Source organism: Carcharhinus amblyrhynchos, unplaced genomic scaffold (assembly GCF_965287045.1).
Source record: "Carcharhinus amblyrhynchos unplaced genomic scaffold, sCarAmb.v2.hapA scaffold_75, whole genome shotgun sequence".
NCBI classification, from domain to species: Eukaryota; Metazoa; Chordata; class Chondrichthyes; order Carcharhiniformes; family Carcharhinidae; genus Carcharhinus; species Carcharhinus amblyrhynchos.
This window is the reverse complement of record NW_027649815.1, coordinates 140,615-159,992: the sequence shown is the minus strand read 5'-3', so window position 1 is coordinate 159,992 and position 19,378 is coordinate 140,615. Positions and strand designations below refer to the sequence as shown.

The 19,378-nt window shown below is 44.3% G+C and overlaps 1 protein-coding gene across 11 annotated transcripts in view; it reads left to right on the top strand.

Annotated features, from left to right (window-relative positions):
- The window catches only part of LOC145337795 (ryanodine receptor 1-like), a 448,949-nt gene that overhangs the window by 303,400 nt on the left and 126,171 nt on the right, over positions 1-19,378 (top strand). For all 11 annotated transcript variants that reach the window (XM_080182647.1, XM_080182646.1, XM_080182643.1 and 8 more), the window contains 6 exons: positions 770-851; positions 4,136-4,266; positions 11,564-11,884; positions 13,218-13,458; positions 13,984-14,071; positions 15,673-15,765. In XM_080182647.1, the coding sequence (XP_080038773.1) occupies positions 770-851; positions 4,136-4,266; positions 11,564-11,884; positions 13,218-13,458; positions 13,984-14,071; positions 15,673-15,765 (956 nt within the window). The remainder of the gene's footprint in view (positions 1-769; positions 852-4,135; positions 4,267-11,563; positions 11,885-13,217; positions 13,459-13,983; positions 14,072-15,672; positions 15,766-19,378) is intronic.

The window sequence follows — 19,378 nt, the reverse complement described above, 5'->3', positions numbered from 1 at the left end:
AAGATAAAATGGTTCACCTTGGTGGAGATTTCTAGATTCATGATAAGTGGCAGTAGGTGTAGAGGGGACATGAGGAAGAGTTTTTTTTACATAGAGGATGGTGTGTCTAGAATTCACTGCTCAAGTTGGTGGTGGAGGTAGAGACCCTAAACTCCTTTTAAAAAGTACCTAGATCTGCAACTTGTAAGTGTTGTAAGCTACAGGGCCATGGACCAGGTGCAGCAAGGTGGGATTAGAAAGGGCACTTGAGTGCCCTCGGGCTGATATGGACAAAATGGGCCGGGTGGCCTCCTTCTGTGCGGAGTGTGCACATTCTCCCTGTATCTGCATAGGTTTCCCCCTGGTTCTCCAGTTTCCTCCCACAGTCCATGCTGGTTAGGTGCATTGGTCGTGCTAGATTCTCCTTCAGTGTGCCCAAACAGGTGCTGGAGTGTGGCAACGAGGGGCTTTCGCAGTAACTTCTTAGCAGTATTAGTGTAAGTCTATTGTGCTACTAATAAATAAACTTTAAACTAGGAGGCAGACTGGAATAAACTTCAATTTTACTCCAGTCCCACCATTTATCAGAAAATGAAGACAAAAATATCCCTTGATATTTTGCTTAGGCTGCTAGTGATTGATCACAAAACATAACAAACAGTCACTTCCTCGATACAGTATTAATATTTCTTTATATGTCAACTGCAAAGTGTTTATATATCTGAGCTCTTTATATTTGTGCCCCTATGAAATCTGTATGTTGACATTGTTCACTTTTCTTATTTTTCAGTGGATGACGTTCAAGTCTCTTGCTATCGAATCTTGTCCAGCATTTATTCTCTCGGAACCACAAAGAACACATATGTGGAAAGGTATTCAAACTGGCATGTCAAATTGTACTGCCCATTTAGGGGGAAGGAACAGGAAAAAACAGGCCCAGTCAGGCTGTCCATTTTTATGTAACCTGTCTTGCCCTGTTACTGTTTTACCATAACTCTCCTGTCTCCAGCTAAGATGTCCACTTCAGTAATCCCCTTTGCTTATGTTTTCGACAAGAATATTACCCTGTAGATGAAAATGTTACTTGATTTCACCACCTTATTCCTAGCCTCCAGTTTTTTAATTGGTATCATTAAGAGCTTTAACTATTTTCCCTCAAGAGTAATTAGTCCCAATCAACTTTATCAGCTTCCTTAGGACCCATTTTCTGATATTGCTGCTAGTTATCTTTAACAAAGGGGACAAGTCTAACTTCCTTGATCTCTCCTCATAACATAGATTCCAGATACACCAAGACCAGTTTTACAATGTATGCTTCTTGTAGGAGCCTTACCGACTGGCAGGAAATCACAAGTTCCTAGTTACCTCCTATGCAGTGCTGCCAGGCGTTGCCTTGTTGATAGAGTAGATTTCTGAAGTTGATCCTTTGTGGTCATCTTCAAAGTTGGAGCCGCTGAGCTTTGTTTTCTCAAGCTATGAGTTTTAGACACATGAAGGACGATTCTCCCAAAAAAAGCTAAATACCCAAAGGGCAGGATAACGGGAGATTTTCCTTAGTTTAATGAACCTCTGGAAGTCTGTGCATCATGGAATCCCAAATGCGATTCACTCCAGTAAGAGGGGAGGAGCCGGTGCCTGAACCTTCCCCCGAGAATCCAGTATCAACACACTAAAGGGGCCACTGCGCATGCGCCGTTCTCTCAGTGGGGAGATAGGTGCATGCACATTGGTCCCCCCATTGCTGGCCTCCTGATCACTCCCTGGCCTCCATGACATGCTGGTTTCCCTGACTGCACCTGGCCAGCCCTGATTGCCAGCGCCCCCATGGCTAGCCCTCACCACAACCCCCCCCCCCCCCCCCCCCCCCCCCCAGCTAGACAAATCTTTCTAGCTCCAATTGCCTCCTTCCTCCAAACCCTACCGATCCATAATGCAGAGTGCACAGTGATTCCCTTCCTCCCCAAGTAGGCCCTCGACCCTCAGGCCCCATCCCCTTGGCATACCCAGTGGGCATTGCCAGGATGCCAGGCTGGCAGTACACAAGAGGCACCCTCCTTTGGCCCTGACCTCCCAGGTGACCCTCAGTTACCACCTATTGAAGCCTCCCCCATGCTGCTTGGAAACCTGCAGTGTGGATGTGCCATTGGCTGGACCAGAAGATCCAGCTGGAAAATGGCTGGAACATTCCGGCCAACATTATCATGCATCGAAGACGGTTATGATTTTGGGTTTATATAGAACTTCCTACTGGTGAAATCAAATCATCTTCTGACAGAATAAGCTCATGAATAAATAATCTACATTAATACAAACTGAAAGGATCTTCATCTGTCAGGCAGGCTTTCCTGATGATCATCCTCAATTATATTGTTGCTGTTATCAGAAATACGGTGTATGATCAATGCATTGGTACTGCATTGCAGTACCAATGCATCTGGATCTCTGAATATCCAGATGCATTGGTACTCACACTACCATCACAGTTTTATTGTTTAAGAATCTGGGCCGGGATTCTCCCAAAAAAAGAACTTAAGTGCCCACCGGGCAGGAAAACAGGAGAATTTCCCATCTGTTTTTGGGGCGTGCGCACCTAAACAAATCTCTGGCGCTGTACTCTACAGAGGAGATTCACGCTGGTAAATAGGAGGGGTGTGGGGGTAGGACCTGTCCCACTGGAGAGGCTGGCAGTCTAGTGCTGAGCAGGCTCTGCCAGTGGGGAAATCATCTGCTCCACCCCTCTGTGCAGTGCTGCACTCCCTCCCCCACCGATCCCATTGCAGGTTGCAGAGAGGTAGCAAGTTCCCCACCCTCCCGCACCCCTACCCCGCCTCCTCCTCCACAGTAGGGTCTGTCTTCAGTAGGCCCCGTCCCCTTGGTGCTACCTGGAGCCCAGTGGGTAGTGCCAGGTTGCCATGCTGGCATTGCCCAAAGGGCCCGCCCCCCCAGCCCCCAACCTCCTGGGCGGCCTCAGTGGCCTGTGTTCCCACCAGCAGGATGAGGATGCATATTCCCTGTTGGTGGGGCACAGTTGTAAACCCCACTGGTGGGAACCTCACCATGTGGGGGCGGTGGATTGAGGGGTGGGGCGAGCCACTCGTGGAGAAGACCATCCCGGGCTCACTAATCATGGAAGTAGCGATTTCCATACGGTAATCAGCCCTGCGCTGATTACGCGGCAAAACAGGGCCTGGGGGACTCATAATCACAGTAAAAAGTCTGACAACACCAGGTTTTAGTCCAACCTATTTATTTGATAATATTCTCACTAGCTTTCGAGGGGACAGCCTCTTCGTCAGGTGAATGGAGAGTTCTGGCCTCAGACAGAGCATATAAAGCACAGACAGTTTAGAGATTACTGATTAAAATGCGAATCCTTACACCTAACCTGCTGTTCAAGACCTGAAGTGGCTGACAATGTGAGTGGTAGGAGCACTGATCACAGTTTAAAGAGATGTGTATTGTCTCCAGACAGTACAGTAAGTGAGGTTTTGCAAACCCAGGCAAGTCACGGGGGTTACAGATAGTGCGACATGAACCCAAGATCCCTGTTGAGACCGTCCTCATGTGTGCGGAACTTGGCTATCAGTCTCTGCTCAGCGACTCTGCGCTGTCGTGTGTTGTGCCTCACTTACTGTACTGTCTGGAGACAATACACATCTCTTTAAACTGTGATCAGTGCTCCTACCACTCACATTGTCAGCCACTTCAGGTCTTGAACAGCAGGTTAGGTGTAAGGATTCGCATTTTAATCAGTAATCTCTAAACTGTCTGTGCTTTATATGCTCTGTCTGAGGCCAGAACTCTCCATTCACCTGACGAAGAGGCTGTCCCCTCGAAAGCTAGTGAGAATATTATCAAATAAATAGGTTGGACTAAAACCTGGTGTTGTCAGACTTTTTACTGTGTTTACGCCAGTCCAACGCCGGCATACCCACATCAGGACTCATAATCAGCCAGACACCGGTCGTGGGTCCCGCTAGAGGCCCCTTGCTGATGTCTCCTGGCCAGTTGCGCTCATCAAGCAGCATAGCGGACTGGGAGAATCCTGGCCCTGATCTTCCCTCTGTTATTTTTAACATGGCTGTAATGTAGAGGCATCGTTGTTCTGTTCTCTCGATAAAGGTTTTGGTTATAAACCTTTGGTCCTTTTCCACAGGCAACGTCCCTCTCTGGGTGAATGTCTTGCCCAGCTTGCAGCTGCTATGCCAGTAGCCTTCCTTGAGCATCATCTGAATGATCATAATGCATGTTCAGTTTACAACACCAAATCACCACGGGAGAGAGCCAGTAAGTACAAGAGTATACAGCATTGCAATTACCAACCTTTCATTATATTTTGTGGATTTATTTGAAGAGATGAGTTAATAAAATAGTAAATATATATGAATAAATATGTCCGGACTCTTGTTTCAAACTTTGCTCAAATAGATCAAAATTATTTAAAGTTTTAAACTTTATTTGTTAGTGTGGGCTTAAATTAACAATGCAATGAAGCTACTGTTCAGGTATACTGAGGGAGAATGTAGCATGGCCAATGCACCTAACCACATTTTTCAGACAGTGGGAGGAAACCCATGCAGAAACAGGGAGAACATACAGACTCCTCACAGACAGTGACCCAAGTCAGGAATCAAACCTGAGTCCCTGGCACTGTGAGGCATCAGTGCTAACAACTGTGCTGCCCATATATCCTTGCCTCAAAAAGTTCCACATGAAATGAACTTGGACAGATGCAGCAGTGTCCTAAATGGATATGGACCCACAGCACAAAGTTGTTACTAATTCCATGCACATTAGCAACCTTACTCAAAGTTTTGTTTTACATTTGATCATTGCTTAGTACTGTCACTGTGTGCCCGATTCATAAGAACATAAGAAATAGGAGCAGGAGTAGGCCATCCAGCCCTTCGAGCCTGCCCCGCCATTCAATAAGATCATGGCTGATCTGTCGCTGCTCAGTTCCACTTTCCCGCCCTCTCCCCATAACCCTTAATCCCCTCTCTTATCAAAAACCCATCAACCCGTGTCTTAAATATATTTAGCGAGGTAGCCTCCACCACCTCAACGGGCAGAGAATTCCAGAGATTCACCACCCTTTGAGTGAAGAAGTTCCTCCTCAACTCCGTTCTAAACCGCCCCCCTTTTATCTTGAGGCTGTGCCCCCTAGTCCTATTGTCTTTTTTGAGCGGGAAGAGTCTTTCCACCTCTATCCTATCCATCCCATTCATCATCTTATACGTCTCAATGAGATCTCCCCTCATTCTTCTAAACTCTAACGAGTACAAGCCCAGTTTATTCAACCTCTCCTCATAGCTCAACCCCCTCAACTCCGGTATCAGCCTAGTAAACCTCCTCTGCACTCCCTCCAAGGCCAAAATATCTTTGCACAGGTGCGGCGCCCAAAAATGCACACAGTACTCCAGTTGCGGCCTCACCAATGCCCTATACAGCTGCAGCAAGACCTCCCTACTTTTATATTCAATCCCCCTCGCTATGAAGGCCAGCATCCCATTCGCCTTCCTGACCACCTGCTGCACCTGCAAGCTGGGTTTTTGCGACTCATGCACAAGGACCCCGAGGTCCCTCTGCACCGTTGCCTGCTGCAGTTTTTCGCCCCGTAAGTAATAGTCCTTCCTACCATTTTTCCTACCAAAGTGGACCACCTCACACTTGCCAACATTAAATTCCATTTGCCAGTTCCTGGCCCATTCGCCCAGCCTATCTAGATCCTTCTGCAGACTCTCCGCACAATTTGCCGTTCCCCCAGTCTTGGTGTCATCAGCAAATTTCGACACTCTACACTCGGTTCCCTCCTCCAGATCATCTATATAAATGGTAAAAAGCTGAGGCCCCAGCACCGACCCCTGGGGCACTCCACTAGTCACCATCCGCCAATCCGAATAGCACCCGTTGACCCCCACTCTCTGCCTCCTATTTGACAACCAATCCTCTATCCACGCTAACACCCTACCCCCAACTCCATGTCCCTCGACCTTCTGCAATAACCTCTTGTGAGGCACTTTGTCAAACGCCTTCTGAAAATCTAGAAAGACCACATCCACCGGCTCTCCTCTATCCACCGCCCTAGACACATCCTCATAGAACTCCAGTAAATTTGTCAGACACGACTTCCCTTTAATGAAACCGTGCTGCGTCTGCTCTATCAAGCAGTTCCCTTCAAGATGCCTTGCAATTTCCTCCTTAATGACAGATTCTAACATTTTACCTACCACAGACGTTAAACTAACCGGCCTATAATTCCCCGCCTTTTGCCTGGCACCCTTCTTAAACAACGGCGTAACATTAGCCGTTTTCCAATCATCCGGCACTTCCCCAGAATCCAGCGACGTTTGGAAAATAACCACCAAGGCATCCACTATCACCTCCGCCATTTCTTTCAGAACCCTCGGATGCATTCCATCCGGTCCTGGGGACTTGTCCACAATCAGCCCCTCCAGTCTGTCGAGCACCGCCTTTCTAGTAACAGTAATGTCATTAAGACCCTCCAGTCCTACCACCTTTCTATCGCTAACACCCAGCAAATTATTCACGTCCTCCTCCGTGAAGACAGAAACAAAAAAGTTATTCAATACCTTAGCCATATCCCCATCCCCTACCACTAGGTCCCCTTTCTCATCCTCTAAAGGACCAACATTCACCCTAGCCAGCCTCTTCCTTTTTATATATTTATAAAAACTCTTGCTATCCTTTTTTATATTAAGCGCTAGCCCAGCTTCATAGTTTCTCCTACCCTTCCTTATCAACTTCTTTGTCAATCTTTGTTGACATTCAAACCTCTCCCAATCCTCTTCTCGCCCACTACTCTTAGCTACTCTAAATTCCTCCGCTTTTAGTTTAACACTTTCCTTCACCTCCTTTGTTATCCACGGCTTATTACCTCTCCTCCTACTATCCTTTTTGACCATCGGAATAAATTTCCGTTGAGCACCAAGAAAGATCTCCTTAAAGATCCTCCACTGCTCCTCAACAGACCCTCCCTCCAACGCGCTCTCCCAGTCCACATTCGCCAATTCTTCTCTCATCCTACCGTATTTCCCTCTATTCAAACAAAGGACGCGTGTCCGGGAACCCACTTTCTCCTCCTCCATCTGCACCAGAAACTCCACCATACAATGATCACTCTCCCCAAGAGGATCCTTCACCACAAGGTCCCTAATTCTACCCGCTTCATTACATAGCACCAGATCCAAGATAGCTCGCTCCCTCGTCGGCTCCAACACACACTGTTCGAGGAAACTATCCCGGCAGCATTCCAAGAACTCTTCCTCGAGCCCCCCACGTCCAACATGGGTCGACCAATCAATATGCAGATTGAAATCCCCCATAACTACGGCCGTCCCATTCCTGCACGCCGCACTTATTTGCGCGTTAACAGCCCGCCCCATCTCCAGATCATTATTCGGGGGCCTATAGACGACACCCACCAGCGTCTTCCTCCCTTTGCTGTTCCTAATCTCCACCCACAACGATTCCACCCTCTGCTCCTTGGCTCCAGTATCATCCCTTGCTACCACCGTGATGCTATCCTTAATCAGTAGAGCTACGCACCCCCCCTTTTCCCTCCTGCCTATCCTTCCTAAACACTTGATAGCCCTGTACATTCAGCTCCCAGTCCCTGTCACCCTGCAGCCATGTCTCTGTAATGGCCACCAGATCGTATCCATTTGTGTCGATCTGCGCCATCAGCTCATCCACTTTATTCCGAATGCTTCGTGCATTCAGATAAAGTGCTTTCATCCCAGCCTTCACCTGGACCCTATTTGCCGCAACGCCACCAACTATACTCACGCCCCCTACTCCCTCTATTATTGGGACATCCTCGGCCTCTTCCCTTACATGTACACTCTCCTTAACTTTAGACCCCGTAATGTCACCTACCCTCACACCCTCCCCCCCTCTAATTAGTTTAAAGCCCTGTCTACAGTCCTCTTTACTCGATTCGCCAGCACTCTGGTCCCAGCACGGTTCAGACCAACCCCATCCCTCCCGAACAGGTCCCACCTACCCCAATACTGGTGCCAATGCCCCATAAATTCAAACCCATTCCTCCCACACCAATCCCTGAGCCACCCATTCACTTCCTTAATCCTGTCAACCCTACGCCCATCTACACACGGTTCAGGCAGTAGCCCAGAGATAACCACCTTGTCGGTTCTACTTTTTAATTCCATTCCAAGCTTTTCATACTCCCTCCCCAGATCCTCAGTCTGCATTTTGCTTACGTCGCCGGCACCCACATGTACCACAACGACCGGATTCTCACCCTCCCACTCCAGGTTCCTCTGCAGCCCAGCTGTGACATCCCGTACCCGAGCACCAGGCAGACAACGCACCCTTCTGTGCACTTTGTCATTGTGACAAAGGACAGTGCCAATACCCTTCACCCCACTATCCCCAATAACTACTACGTTCCTTTTCCCTTTCTCTTTGCCTATGTCCTGCTGCAGCACTGTACCGTGTGCAGCTTGCTCACCAACCTCACCTGCCTCGTTCTCGTCCAACTTGGAAGCAAGAACCTCAAACCTGTTATGCAGATTAAGAGGCTGAGGCCTCCGCTCCTCACCTCCCTTCCTCTTCCCAGTAGCCCTCTCTTGTCCCTGACCCTTAGAGTTAGCCAGTCTAGGGGGGGTGGATGTCACTTGCACCCCATTGACAATGGCACCCTCTCTCCCCTTGATTCGAGAGAATGTTCATTTTTCCTACCACTATAAATGCCATTTGAATTTCTTTCACCTGAATCCCAAATGTACAAAATTGCCAAGTGTTCATAAAAAGTAAATCACACAGTGAGTGGTACAGTGGCACAGTGATTAGCACTGCTGCGTCACAGCTCCATGAACCTGGATTCGATTCCTGGCTTGGGTCACTGTCTGTGTAGAGTTTGCACATTCTCCTCATGTCTGCGTGGGTTTCCTCCAGATGTTCCAGTTTCCTCCCACAGTCCAAAGATGTGCGGGTTAGGTTGATTGGCCATGCTAAAATTGCCCCTTAGTGTCCTGAGATGCGTAGGTTAGAGGGATTAGCGTGTAAATGTGTAGGGATGTAGAGGTAGGGCCTGGGTGGGATTGTGGTCAATACAGACTTGATGGGCTAGATGGCCTCTTTCTGCGCTGTAGGGTTTCTATGATTTCTATGATGAAATGCCAAAATCAAAGAAAAAAGTGATTGTTTGCACCTCGCAGATTGTTGTGAGAAATGGTACAGATACTTTTCAATATTGGTAGTGATGTAGATTGTGGGCTGCATTTTATTTCCTATCTTATGCAATATCTGGAAATTCAACATATTTGTTGCTGTCTTCAAATAGAACCAAATATTAAATGCGGATTTTTTAAAATGTTTTTATAGATTTCCGATAAATGTTCAGCAACTATTAAAATCATCAGTGTAATGCCATAATTATAACCTATTGCTGCACTTTAATACATCAGTTAGCTAATTGAAAAGAAAGCAAAATCAACAGTAACACTTTTTAACACCAGAGCAATGTTTTCTCAAAGCTTCAAGTAATCGCTCTGTCTTCTGAAGTGTTTTTAATTGCCCTAAATTTCAGAATCTTTTCTTGAAGTATACTTGCAGTAACTACCAGTACTTAACAGCAGACAAATATTTTCGCCTGGAAATAAGTGATCTGGACTCAGCAAGTACAACTTCAAAATGTGCAGATGACACCAAATTGCGGAAGAAGGCAAAAAAAAAATTATTAATTCAGGGAATAGATGAACAAACTGAAAATTAGCTTCAACATAGACAAGTGTGAGTAGTGGTTATTTTGGCAGGAGAAATACAGAGGCCATATAGTCCTTGGAGAATAGGAGTTGAAATGGGTTATTGATACAGGCAAAGTGATCACAGTAGCAAGGGGTGTATTCAACAGAGAAGCCCGTTGACAACGGCGGAACCAGAATAGCCCACCACCTGACAGTGATGTGGGAAATCCTGCCCTGAGCTTTACTGCAATACACTTTCTTTTTGCTCACAAATTCTCTCCATTAATGTTTCTCTTCTGACTCCTTATTGTGACCCAAGTCCATAGATGACCATGGATACCTTATCCAAGTGGATATTGTCCATACATGACAAGAAAAGTCAGCACATAATTGTCTTCAGAAGGCATTGCAGCCAAATCCAGTTCTCCATTTACTTGGTATACAAATGCTGCATCATTAATAGGCATCACTGGATAGCTACCAGCAGTTTACACCTTGATGGATTTTGCCCTTTGCTTAACTGTTATTGTCCACTGTTATTTGTCATGTATATTAGTGATTTGGATGAGAATTCAGAAGACATGGTTAGTAACTTTGCAGATGACATTTGGTGGCATAGTGGACAATGAGAAAGGTTATTTAGGATTGCAATAGGATCTTGATCAATTGGCCAGTGGGCTGACGAATGACAGTTGGAGTTTAATTTAGATAAATGCAAGATGATGCATTTTGGTAGAGTGAACCAGGACAGGACTTATCAGTTAATGGTAGGGTGTTGGAGAGAGTTACAGAACAAAGAAATCTAGGGGTTCGTGGCTCCTTGAAAGTGGAGTCACAGGTGGACAGAGTGGTGAAGAAGGCATTTGGCATGCTTGGTTTCATTGGTCAGAACATTGGAATACAGGGGTTGGGAACATCTTATTGAAGTTGTAAAAGACGTTGGTAAGGCCACACTTGGAATACTGTGTATAGTTCTGGTCACCTTATTATAGAAAATATGTTATTAAAGAGTGCAGAAAAGATTTACTAGAATGCTACTGGACTTGATGGATTGGGTTATAAGGAGAAATTGGATAGACTGGAACTTTTTTCTGTGGAACCTAGGAGCTTAGGAGTGATCTTATAGTGAGAGGTCTATAAAATAATGAGGGGCACAGATCAGATAGATAGTCAATATCTTTTCCTAAAGGCAGGGGAGCCTAAAGCTAGAGGGAAGAGATACAAAAGGGTCCAGAGGGGCAATTATTTCCACACAGAGTGTGGTGAGTGTATGGAATAAGCTTCCAGGGGTGGTAGTAAAGGTGGGTACAATTTTGTGTTTTAAAAAGTGTTTAGACAGTTACATGGGTAAGATAAAAGGATATAGGCCAAATGTGGGAAACTGGGACTAGCTTAGTGGTTTAAAAAAATGGGGTGGCATGGAGAAGTTGGGCCGAAGGGCCTGTTGCCATGCTGTAAATCTCTATGACTTTATAACTTGGGGTGTTCTAATTCCAGCACCCCCCATCACCTATTAAGGTTACTTCACTCAACACAAATGAATTTGGGTCCTTCTGTTTGGCTTAGGCATTCCTGGAATGCTCTGAGTCATTGAAGGAGAGATAAGGAGTGGAATTCTCTGACCTCGTACACATTGCTGCCAGTGAAAATGGAGAACTTGATGCTCAGCCAAAACTCCATTCACCGCAGTGAGACTGGAGAACCCCCGCTGCAGGTGAGGCCAGAGAATTCCACTGAAAGTATCCGTTAATACTGTACAATTATTGTATTTAAACACTGAAAGAACAAATGTACTGCTTTGTTCAGAGAATTGATTGGGTATAATCTAGTTTGACTTTCTTTTCTCGCAACAGTTCTGGGTTTGCCAAGTAGTGTTCACGAAATGTGTCCAGATATTCCTGACTTGGACTATCTCATGAAAGAAATCAATGACCTCGCAGAGTCTGGGGCCCGTTACACTGAGATGCCCCATGTTATTGAAATTACGCTTCCCATGTTGTGCAACTACTTGCCACGGTGGTGGGAACATGGATTTGAGAATATCACTGATGAGGACACACCGTGCTGCACTAGTGTCACCTCTGAACACCTTAATGCCCTGCTGGGAAATATTCTGAAGATCATAGTTAACAACTTGGGTATCGATGAAGCATCGTGGATGAAAAGACTTGCAGGTACCGTGATAAGTTGGAAAGCAAGCTGTATAATTAGAGAGAGTCATTTATTCAACTTGCTGTGTTTTGCTGAAAATCTCATATGTCTTCAACCTGCGAATATCCCTCTCACCACTCACACTGTTCATACTTGTAAAGACTTGGTTACCTGTAAAGCCTTGATTACTATTCTCCACATTACAATCTGTAATTATCTTGCAATTGCGTCTTTGTCTATATATAACGTGTTTGTGAGCCTACCTCCACTCACCTGATGAAGGAGTAGTGTTCCGAAAGTTCATGATTCCAAATAAACCTGTTGGACTTTAACTTGGGTTGTGGCACTTCGTACTAAAAGGAGACATGCTATCTTAAGATTTCCATCTTGCACTCACCCAAGATAGTTTGCAAGAAATTCCCAGTTGTAAAAGGGAAACAACAATTGAACTGCATAATCAGAGTGTGCTGATTTGAGTAGCAAGTGGGCTCTGATTGATGGGGATGTTGCAGTGGAGAGTGCAGCTGGGAGTAGTTAGCTGTCTAACTTTGTTCAATTGCAAACTGGACAGGTTGACTCTGGGTCAAGAACAAGGACAATGGTTGTCGGATGGGGTGGTGAGTGGTTGGATGGATTATAAAGTTGTTGAGTTGGGTGGGGGTGGGTGGGTGTGAAATGAAGAGGTGGGGCAATTAAACCTGCTGAATTTACCCTGCAAAAAGCAAAGATCTATGTAAAAAGTAAAGTTTATTTATTGCTCGCTCACATTAATACTGCAATGAAATTACTGTGAAAGTCCTCCAGTTGCCACATTCCGGCACTTGTTTGGGTACACTGAGGGAAAATGTAACATGGCCAATGCACCTAACCAGCGTGTCTTTCAGACTGTGAGAGGAAACCGGAGCACCCAGAGGAAACCCATACAGATACGAGGAGAATGTGCAGACTCCACACAAACAGTGACCCAAGCTGGGAATCGAACCTGGGTCCCTGGCATTGTGAGGCAGCAGTGCTAATCACTGTGCCTTCTACCCTACTATAGTCTGTAGTGGTAGGAGCCCAGCTGGCCTCAGCAAACGGACAGTCCTGCTATGCTCACCAGTAGAGATAAAACGAACATTGAAAGTGGCCTTGCAGCTATGAAAACTCAGTTTGAGATCCATGCTGCCATTGCTACGTCTGAGTTCGCAACCCCAAAATCTCATCTCAACAACACCACTATTTGGGAACCCCTGCATTAAACAATATTAATCAGTTTGGGACACAAGAAGATACAATGCCAAAGCAAATGATTTGAACGTGTTTATCATACAAGACAACTGACACTTGGCACTTGTTTTGTTTCACTCCATCCAGTTTTTGCGCAGCCGATTATCAGCAAGGCCAAACCTGAGTTGCTGAAATCCCATTTTATCCCGACAATGGAAAAGTTAAGGAAGAGAGCGGGAAAGGTGGTGGCTGAAGAGGATCAGCTGCGCATGGAGGGAAAGAGTGACGCTGTGGAGAACGAGTTACTGATTCGAGATGAATTTTCTGTCCTCTGTCGCGATTTGTACGCGTTGTATCCACTGCTGATTCGCTATGTGGACAATAATAGGTGACTATGCTGTGATTTCATATCAAACGTTTTGGTTCAATTTAATCCTACTGGGATGGTGGGATGGGGAGGGGAGGTTAAATTTCAAGGTTGTAAATCAGCTCCTGCTTCTGGTTTTAACAGAACTGTTGGGCCAGTGTGACTAACTTGCTTCCCTGAGGCAAATCCAACATGAAAATATTTTAAAGTACCTGTTTACCTTAAATTTAACTTTGAGTTTTAGTGTCTAGTTGGCTGAATTTCCAAACCCAGCAGCTGAATGGAAGCTACAAGTCTGACCTATCAGGAGTGTTGCCCCTTCATCAGATGAGTTACCTGATGAAGAGGCGATGCTCTGAAAGCTTGTGCTACCAAATAAACCTGTTGGACTTTAACCTGGTTGTGAGACTATTTACTGTGCCCACCCCCGTCCAACGTCAGCAACTCCACATCATCGCAGTTTATATGCAGTATTTTTTTTTCCCATTGCAGAAACATATAGCCTTCTCCCCACATTATTATTTTTTGTTTTGTTTATGTTCACAGGGCCAGGTGGCTTACAGAACCAGACCCTGATGCTGAGGAGCTCTTCAGAATGGTGGGAGACATCTTCATATTGTGGTCAAAGTCACATGTAGGTCATACAATCTTCATCAAACTAAATCAAGATCGAGACTCTACCCAGTGCTAGATTTCTCTGTTGATTATTATCTCTCTCACCTATTTCTCACATTAACTGTGGTCTCTGAGTGACACCTAAGACATACATTTTCCACTGAGGAAGAAAATTATACAGCACTGAGAAAGTAGTTTTAAAATCTTGCTCCAAAGGCTTGGTACAAAGCATTTAAAGCCCACGTTCATAATCTCGTTGTAATCTTCAGCATCTATTCTTCACGCTGGTATTTCACACACACTACACCAAATGTGATGATATAAAAGCACATTTGGGAAGATTGTTTTCCTGAGTTTGTTTGAGGCCTCAAATAATGTTTGATTTGATTTATTATTGTCACGTGTTTTGGGATACAGTGGAAAGTATTGTTTCTTGAATACACAGACAAACATACCATTCCATTCACAGAGTACATACGGGAGAAGAAAAGGAGAGAGTGTGGAATGTAGTGTTACAGTCAGAGCTAGGGTGTAGGGAAAGATCAGCTTAGTATAAGGTAAATCCATTCAAAAGTCTCATGGCAGCAGAGAAGAAGCTGATATCTCCTTAAGTACGTTCTTTTCCTTTGATCTCCATTGCCTCACCCAGTCTCTTTAGAAGTCCTCTCTCTCAGAATTGATTAACTTTATTGCTTTACTTTAGCTTCTAGAATTTAAGTAAAAGTAAACTCACTCTATCCATACTTTATCTACAACACCATTTCTTTTACCCTGCATATTCTACTCCTGTTTATCCTGCCGATCTATTCCTGTTCTGTAAACATACTTGTTTAACTACCTAATTGAAGTATTTCTAGATTCATTACCATATCAAGCCCACATTTTAGATTCAGTCATTCTGTCCCTTGCTTTAATTACCTCTCACATACTTCCAACAGATAAGAATATTACCAACCACTAAATATTGCAATTTCTTGAGTTTTCCTGACATCGTGTCAAAGTTTCTGGGTTATAATTCACCTGTCCTTGAAATTTATTTCGAATCTTTACAAATCCAAGCACATATGATTTGTACTTGATGTTGCTACATTGTTTGTTCCGCCACCTCCAACAAAAAGTAAAGTTGTATGTTTCTGTCCCCTGTTAATCCTCACTTTCAATTCAATATGGATTCTTTATGGTTTACCTACTCCATACAATAGGTGACTGTACGTCAGAGCCAAGTCAAGTACTGAGTCTGTCAGTCTCATTCACATAATTGACTTACTGCTGATGAATAGTGGACTGATGATGGTAATTAGAGAGCGCACTTAACAGAACAGATATTTTTTCCTGAGTATATTAAGTTCAGTGCAGCTTTTAGACTGGAAGCTGTCACAGAAATATCTAATTAGGTAGGCTTCAGTCTAGATTTCTCAGCCAAATAGAAGTGCGGTTTAATCGCCTTACGTTTCACTTTTCTTGCAAGTTAGTACTATTATGGTCACACTAATTGCAAAATTCATGTGTGTTGGCTCCATAAATTACATGATCTTAGACAGCTGAAAACTGGCCCTTAGACGGTACGAACCTGTGGCATAAGCTACCTCTGTTCCTTAACAGTTTATCTTTCTCTCTCAGAATTTCAAACGAGAAGAACAGAATTTTGTGGTGCAAAATGAAATCAACAACATGTCATTTCTCACTGCAGATAGCAAAAGCAAGATGTCCAAGGTAAGGTTCAACGTCACTCTGTAAGCCTCCTGTTTCCACCACAGACGCACCATTTTCTCTTGAGAATGCAGATTTATGCAATGTTCTTTTCATCCATAATGCTGAAGTACAATGCTGACAGTGAAAAGCGAAATGAAAGTGAGTAAATTGGCTGAGTGAAGGCGCTTGTTTCATACATTTCTTCAGTACAATTCAACCACTTAAATTTATCATTTCTAATCTGTAATTAATGTTACGACCCCAGTTGATGATATAACTGGATGGGAAGATCCCAGAATGGAACCCTAGCTCAAAAGACTGTAGAACGTGTCACAGGACTGCTAATTAGTTTTGACAACAAGAAAACTCACATGAAGAATGGATTATAATACAATACCCCTTTAGTTTAACCAATTCACAGAGGTTTTAAGATTAACACAGCTGTTGGAATCCATTTGGAGCTGCAATGGCTCCATTAGCATTCATTTAGTGTTTGCCGATTTCTCTACAGAATCCACCCCCCTCCATAGTATTTTTGTATAAGAGTTTCCAAACTTCACTCCCGAAATACATTTTATAATCTTTTTTCATAACAATACAATCCACATTCCAACTAACTCAAGTGCTTCTGTTCATCCATGAAATCAAGCTACAACTCCCTTGCATTAAACCTACTTAAAACTATAGTAAGAAGTGGTTAAAGTCCAACAGGTTTATTTGGTAGCACGAGCTTTCAGTGTGCTGCCTCTTCATCATCTGATATCCATAACTGGAGGTTACGGATTGTACATTTTCCTTGCAAATACTGAAGATATGAATGATTTTTTTAAGACTGTTAGAGTCTTTAATTCAGATGAATATAATACTCCAGAACATGTAGCTCTGGATTTTTTTTAACCTTTTGTTTATCTTACTGCAGTAAAATTAAACTTTGGCTGCGGGTAGTGGAGGGAGATTCCTAATGGAGATGCTAAACTAAACTCCAGTATTACAGCAACAAGCCTGCTCTCTGATATCAGACATAACTTTTTCACAGTAATAATAACTACATAGAGCTAAAGAAAAGATTCAAACACAATTTTACTTTGATTGTTTTGTAAATTCTCCTTTTCCAGTTTCTCATTTTCCTGTCCTTAAAAGTTATTTTGAACCTTCGATTTTTTTTTCCTTCAAACATCAGCTGTTCTATCTTTTACAACTTCTCCTTCTCCTCCTTCCCCCCGCAAGAAAAACTTGTATATCTTACCAGTTAACAACTCTTCCTGGGTGCCACCTTCCAATTTAATGCAGAAACCGAGGGCAGAACCCCCCTCTGCCAATCCCCAAAACTGTGGTGTGTTCTGCAGAAGCGACCCACCATTGGCCAGTATCGGATCTTCCAACCCCATCATCATCAGCAAGTTTTCCCTTATTTCGCAACCTCCACCACCAGGGAATCCGGAAAAGAATGTCGCTGTCAGCGGGACCGGAAAATCCCACTGGTGGCAACGGCTGGAAAATTTTGGCCCAAGTTTTCTTTTTCCCAAAAGTCCTCAGGGCTGTATGTTTTAGCAAGTTAAAATAAACTTGATTCTAACTGTGACATTCCCGGGACTAGTTTTTACACATCAAAATGGAAAAATATGCTGAAGTTCACATCCGGAGTGCTGGAGTGGTAAAAATACTTAATTTGTACCGGATATAATCACATTCTCAATTTTTACAGTCTCTAAGAGCAATTGTGATGTGAGAAGGGAGATCCGGTATGGGAATACCCATCAATTTAAATGATTTCTGCCCTGTTGTGAGTATGGTCATATCAGTGGGCGTCCCAGCAATATTACATTCTTTCACAGGATGTGGGCATCACTGGTTTTACCAGCATTTATTGCCTGTTCCTTATCACCCTCGAGAAGGTAGTGGTGAACTGCCTTCCTAAACCAGTGCAGTCCACCTGGTGTAGGTACACCCAGAGTGTTGGTAGAGAGGGAATTCCAGGATTTTGACCCAGCAAAGATAAAGCAACAGTGATATAGTTCCCAAATCAGAATGGTGTGTGGCTTGGGAGGATGTTGAGGGGCGGGGTGGCACGATCTTGCAAGTGGTGGCGTTCCCATGCATCTGCTGCCTTTGTCCTCCAAGATGGTAGAAGGAACAGGTTTAGAAGGTGCTGACAAAAGCGTCTTGGTGTGTTGCTGCAGTGCATCTTGTATAGGGTATACACGACTGCCACTGTGCGCTGGTGATGGAAAGGGGGAAATGTTTAAGGTGATGAATGGGATGCTAATCCAGTGGGGCTGTGTTGCCCTGGGTTGTTTCAAACTTCTTGAATGTTGTTGGAGCTGCACTAATCCAGGCAAGTGGAACGTTTCCCAACACGGTCCTGACTTTTACATTAGAGATGGTGGACAGGCTTTGGAAAGTCAAGTGGTGAGTTATTTGATGCAGAATTTCCTGGCTCTGAACTGCTCTTGTAGTGTTTATGTGGCTGGTCCAGTTCAGTTTCTGGTCAAGTACTAACCTCCAGAATGTGGATAGAGGGGGCTTTCAGCAATAGTAATGCCATTAAATGTCACATAGGATTCATTAAATTCTCTCATTGGAGACATTTTTATAGTGCGAATGTTACTTGCCAGTTATCAGCCCAAGCCTGAATGTTGTCCAAGTCTTGCTGCATATGGACACTGACTGCTTCAGTATCTAGGAGTAGCGAATGATATTGAACATCGTACACGCTTCAGCAAACATTCCTACTTCTGACGTTATAATGGAAGAAATATCATTGATGAAGCAGCTGAATATGGTCGGGCTTAGGACACTGCCCTAACACTCCCAGTCACCCCTTTCATCATATGCTGATGATCAAAAGTAGACTGATGGGTCCATAATTGGCCAGATTGGCCTGATTATTGGGAACAGGGCATACCTCGGCGATTTTCCTCATCGCTGGTTAGACAATACTGTTGTAGGTATCCTAAAATATTTTGGTTGGAACATGGCTGGTTCTACAACACGAGTTTTCTGTACTATTTTTGCAATGTTGCCAGGGCCCATTGCCTTTACAATAGTGGCCAGCATTGTCTCCATCATCAGTGGTGTGACAATTTCAATGGGCTATGAATAGATCTGGCCCAGATAAGTTGCTTTTACAGGGAAGAAGATGTTGCCCAGATCATAATGAAAGACGAGATAGCTCAGACACTTGAAGGATTTAAAATTGATTGGATAGACTGTCTGCACCTACAAGTTGATAAGGCATCAGGACTGATATATATCCAAGGATACTGAAGGCAGTGAGTGTAGAATTTATGGAGGCACTGGCATCATTTGCAAATTTTCCTTGGACTCATTTGCCAGTGTGGTTTGAGGGATAGCACCTCGCCTTTCAAATTAGGCACTTCTAGACTCCGCACTGAGTTCAACAAAGTCAGACCGGAAGCTCAGATACTTCTTTGGTTTTTTTCTCCTTGTTGCCCATCACCATTCCCTTTGGCCCTGGCAGTCTTCTGGCATTGATTCTCAGCTCTGTTCCAGCCTTTCACAGACCTTCCTTTCGCCCTTGTCCCATCGAGACCTTGCTCCAATCCTTTTACATCTCAATATTTTCCCAGTTCTGATGAAAAGGCTTCAATCTGAGACATCAGCTCAGTTTCTC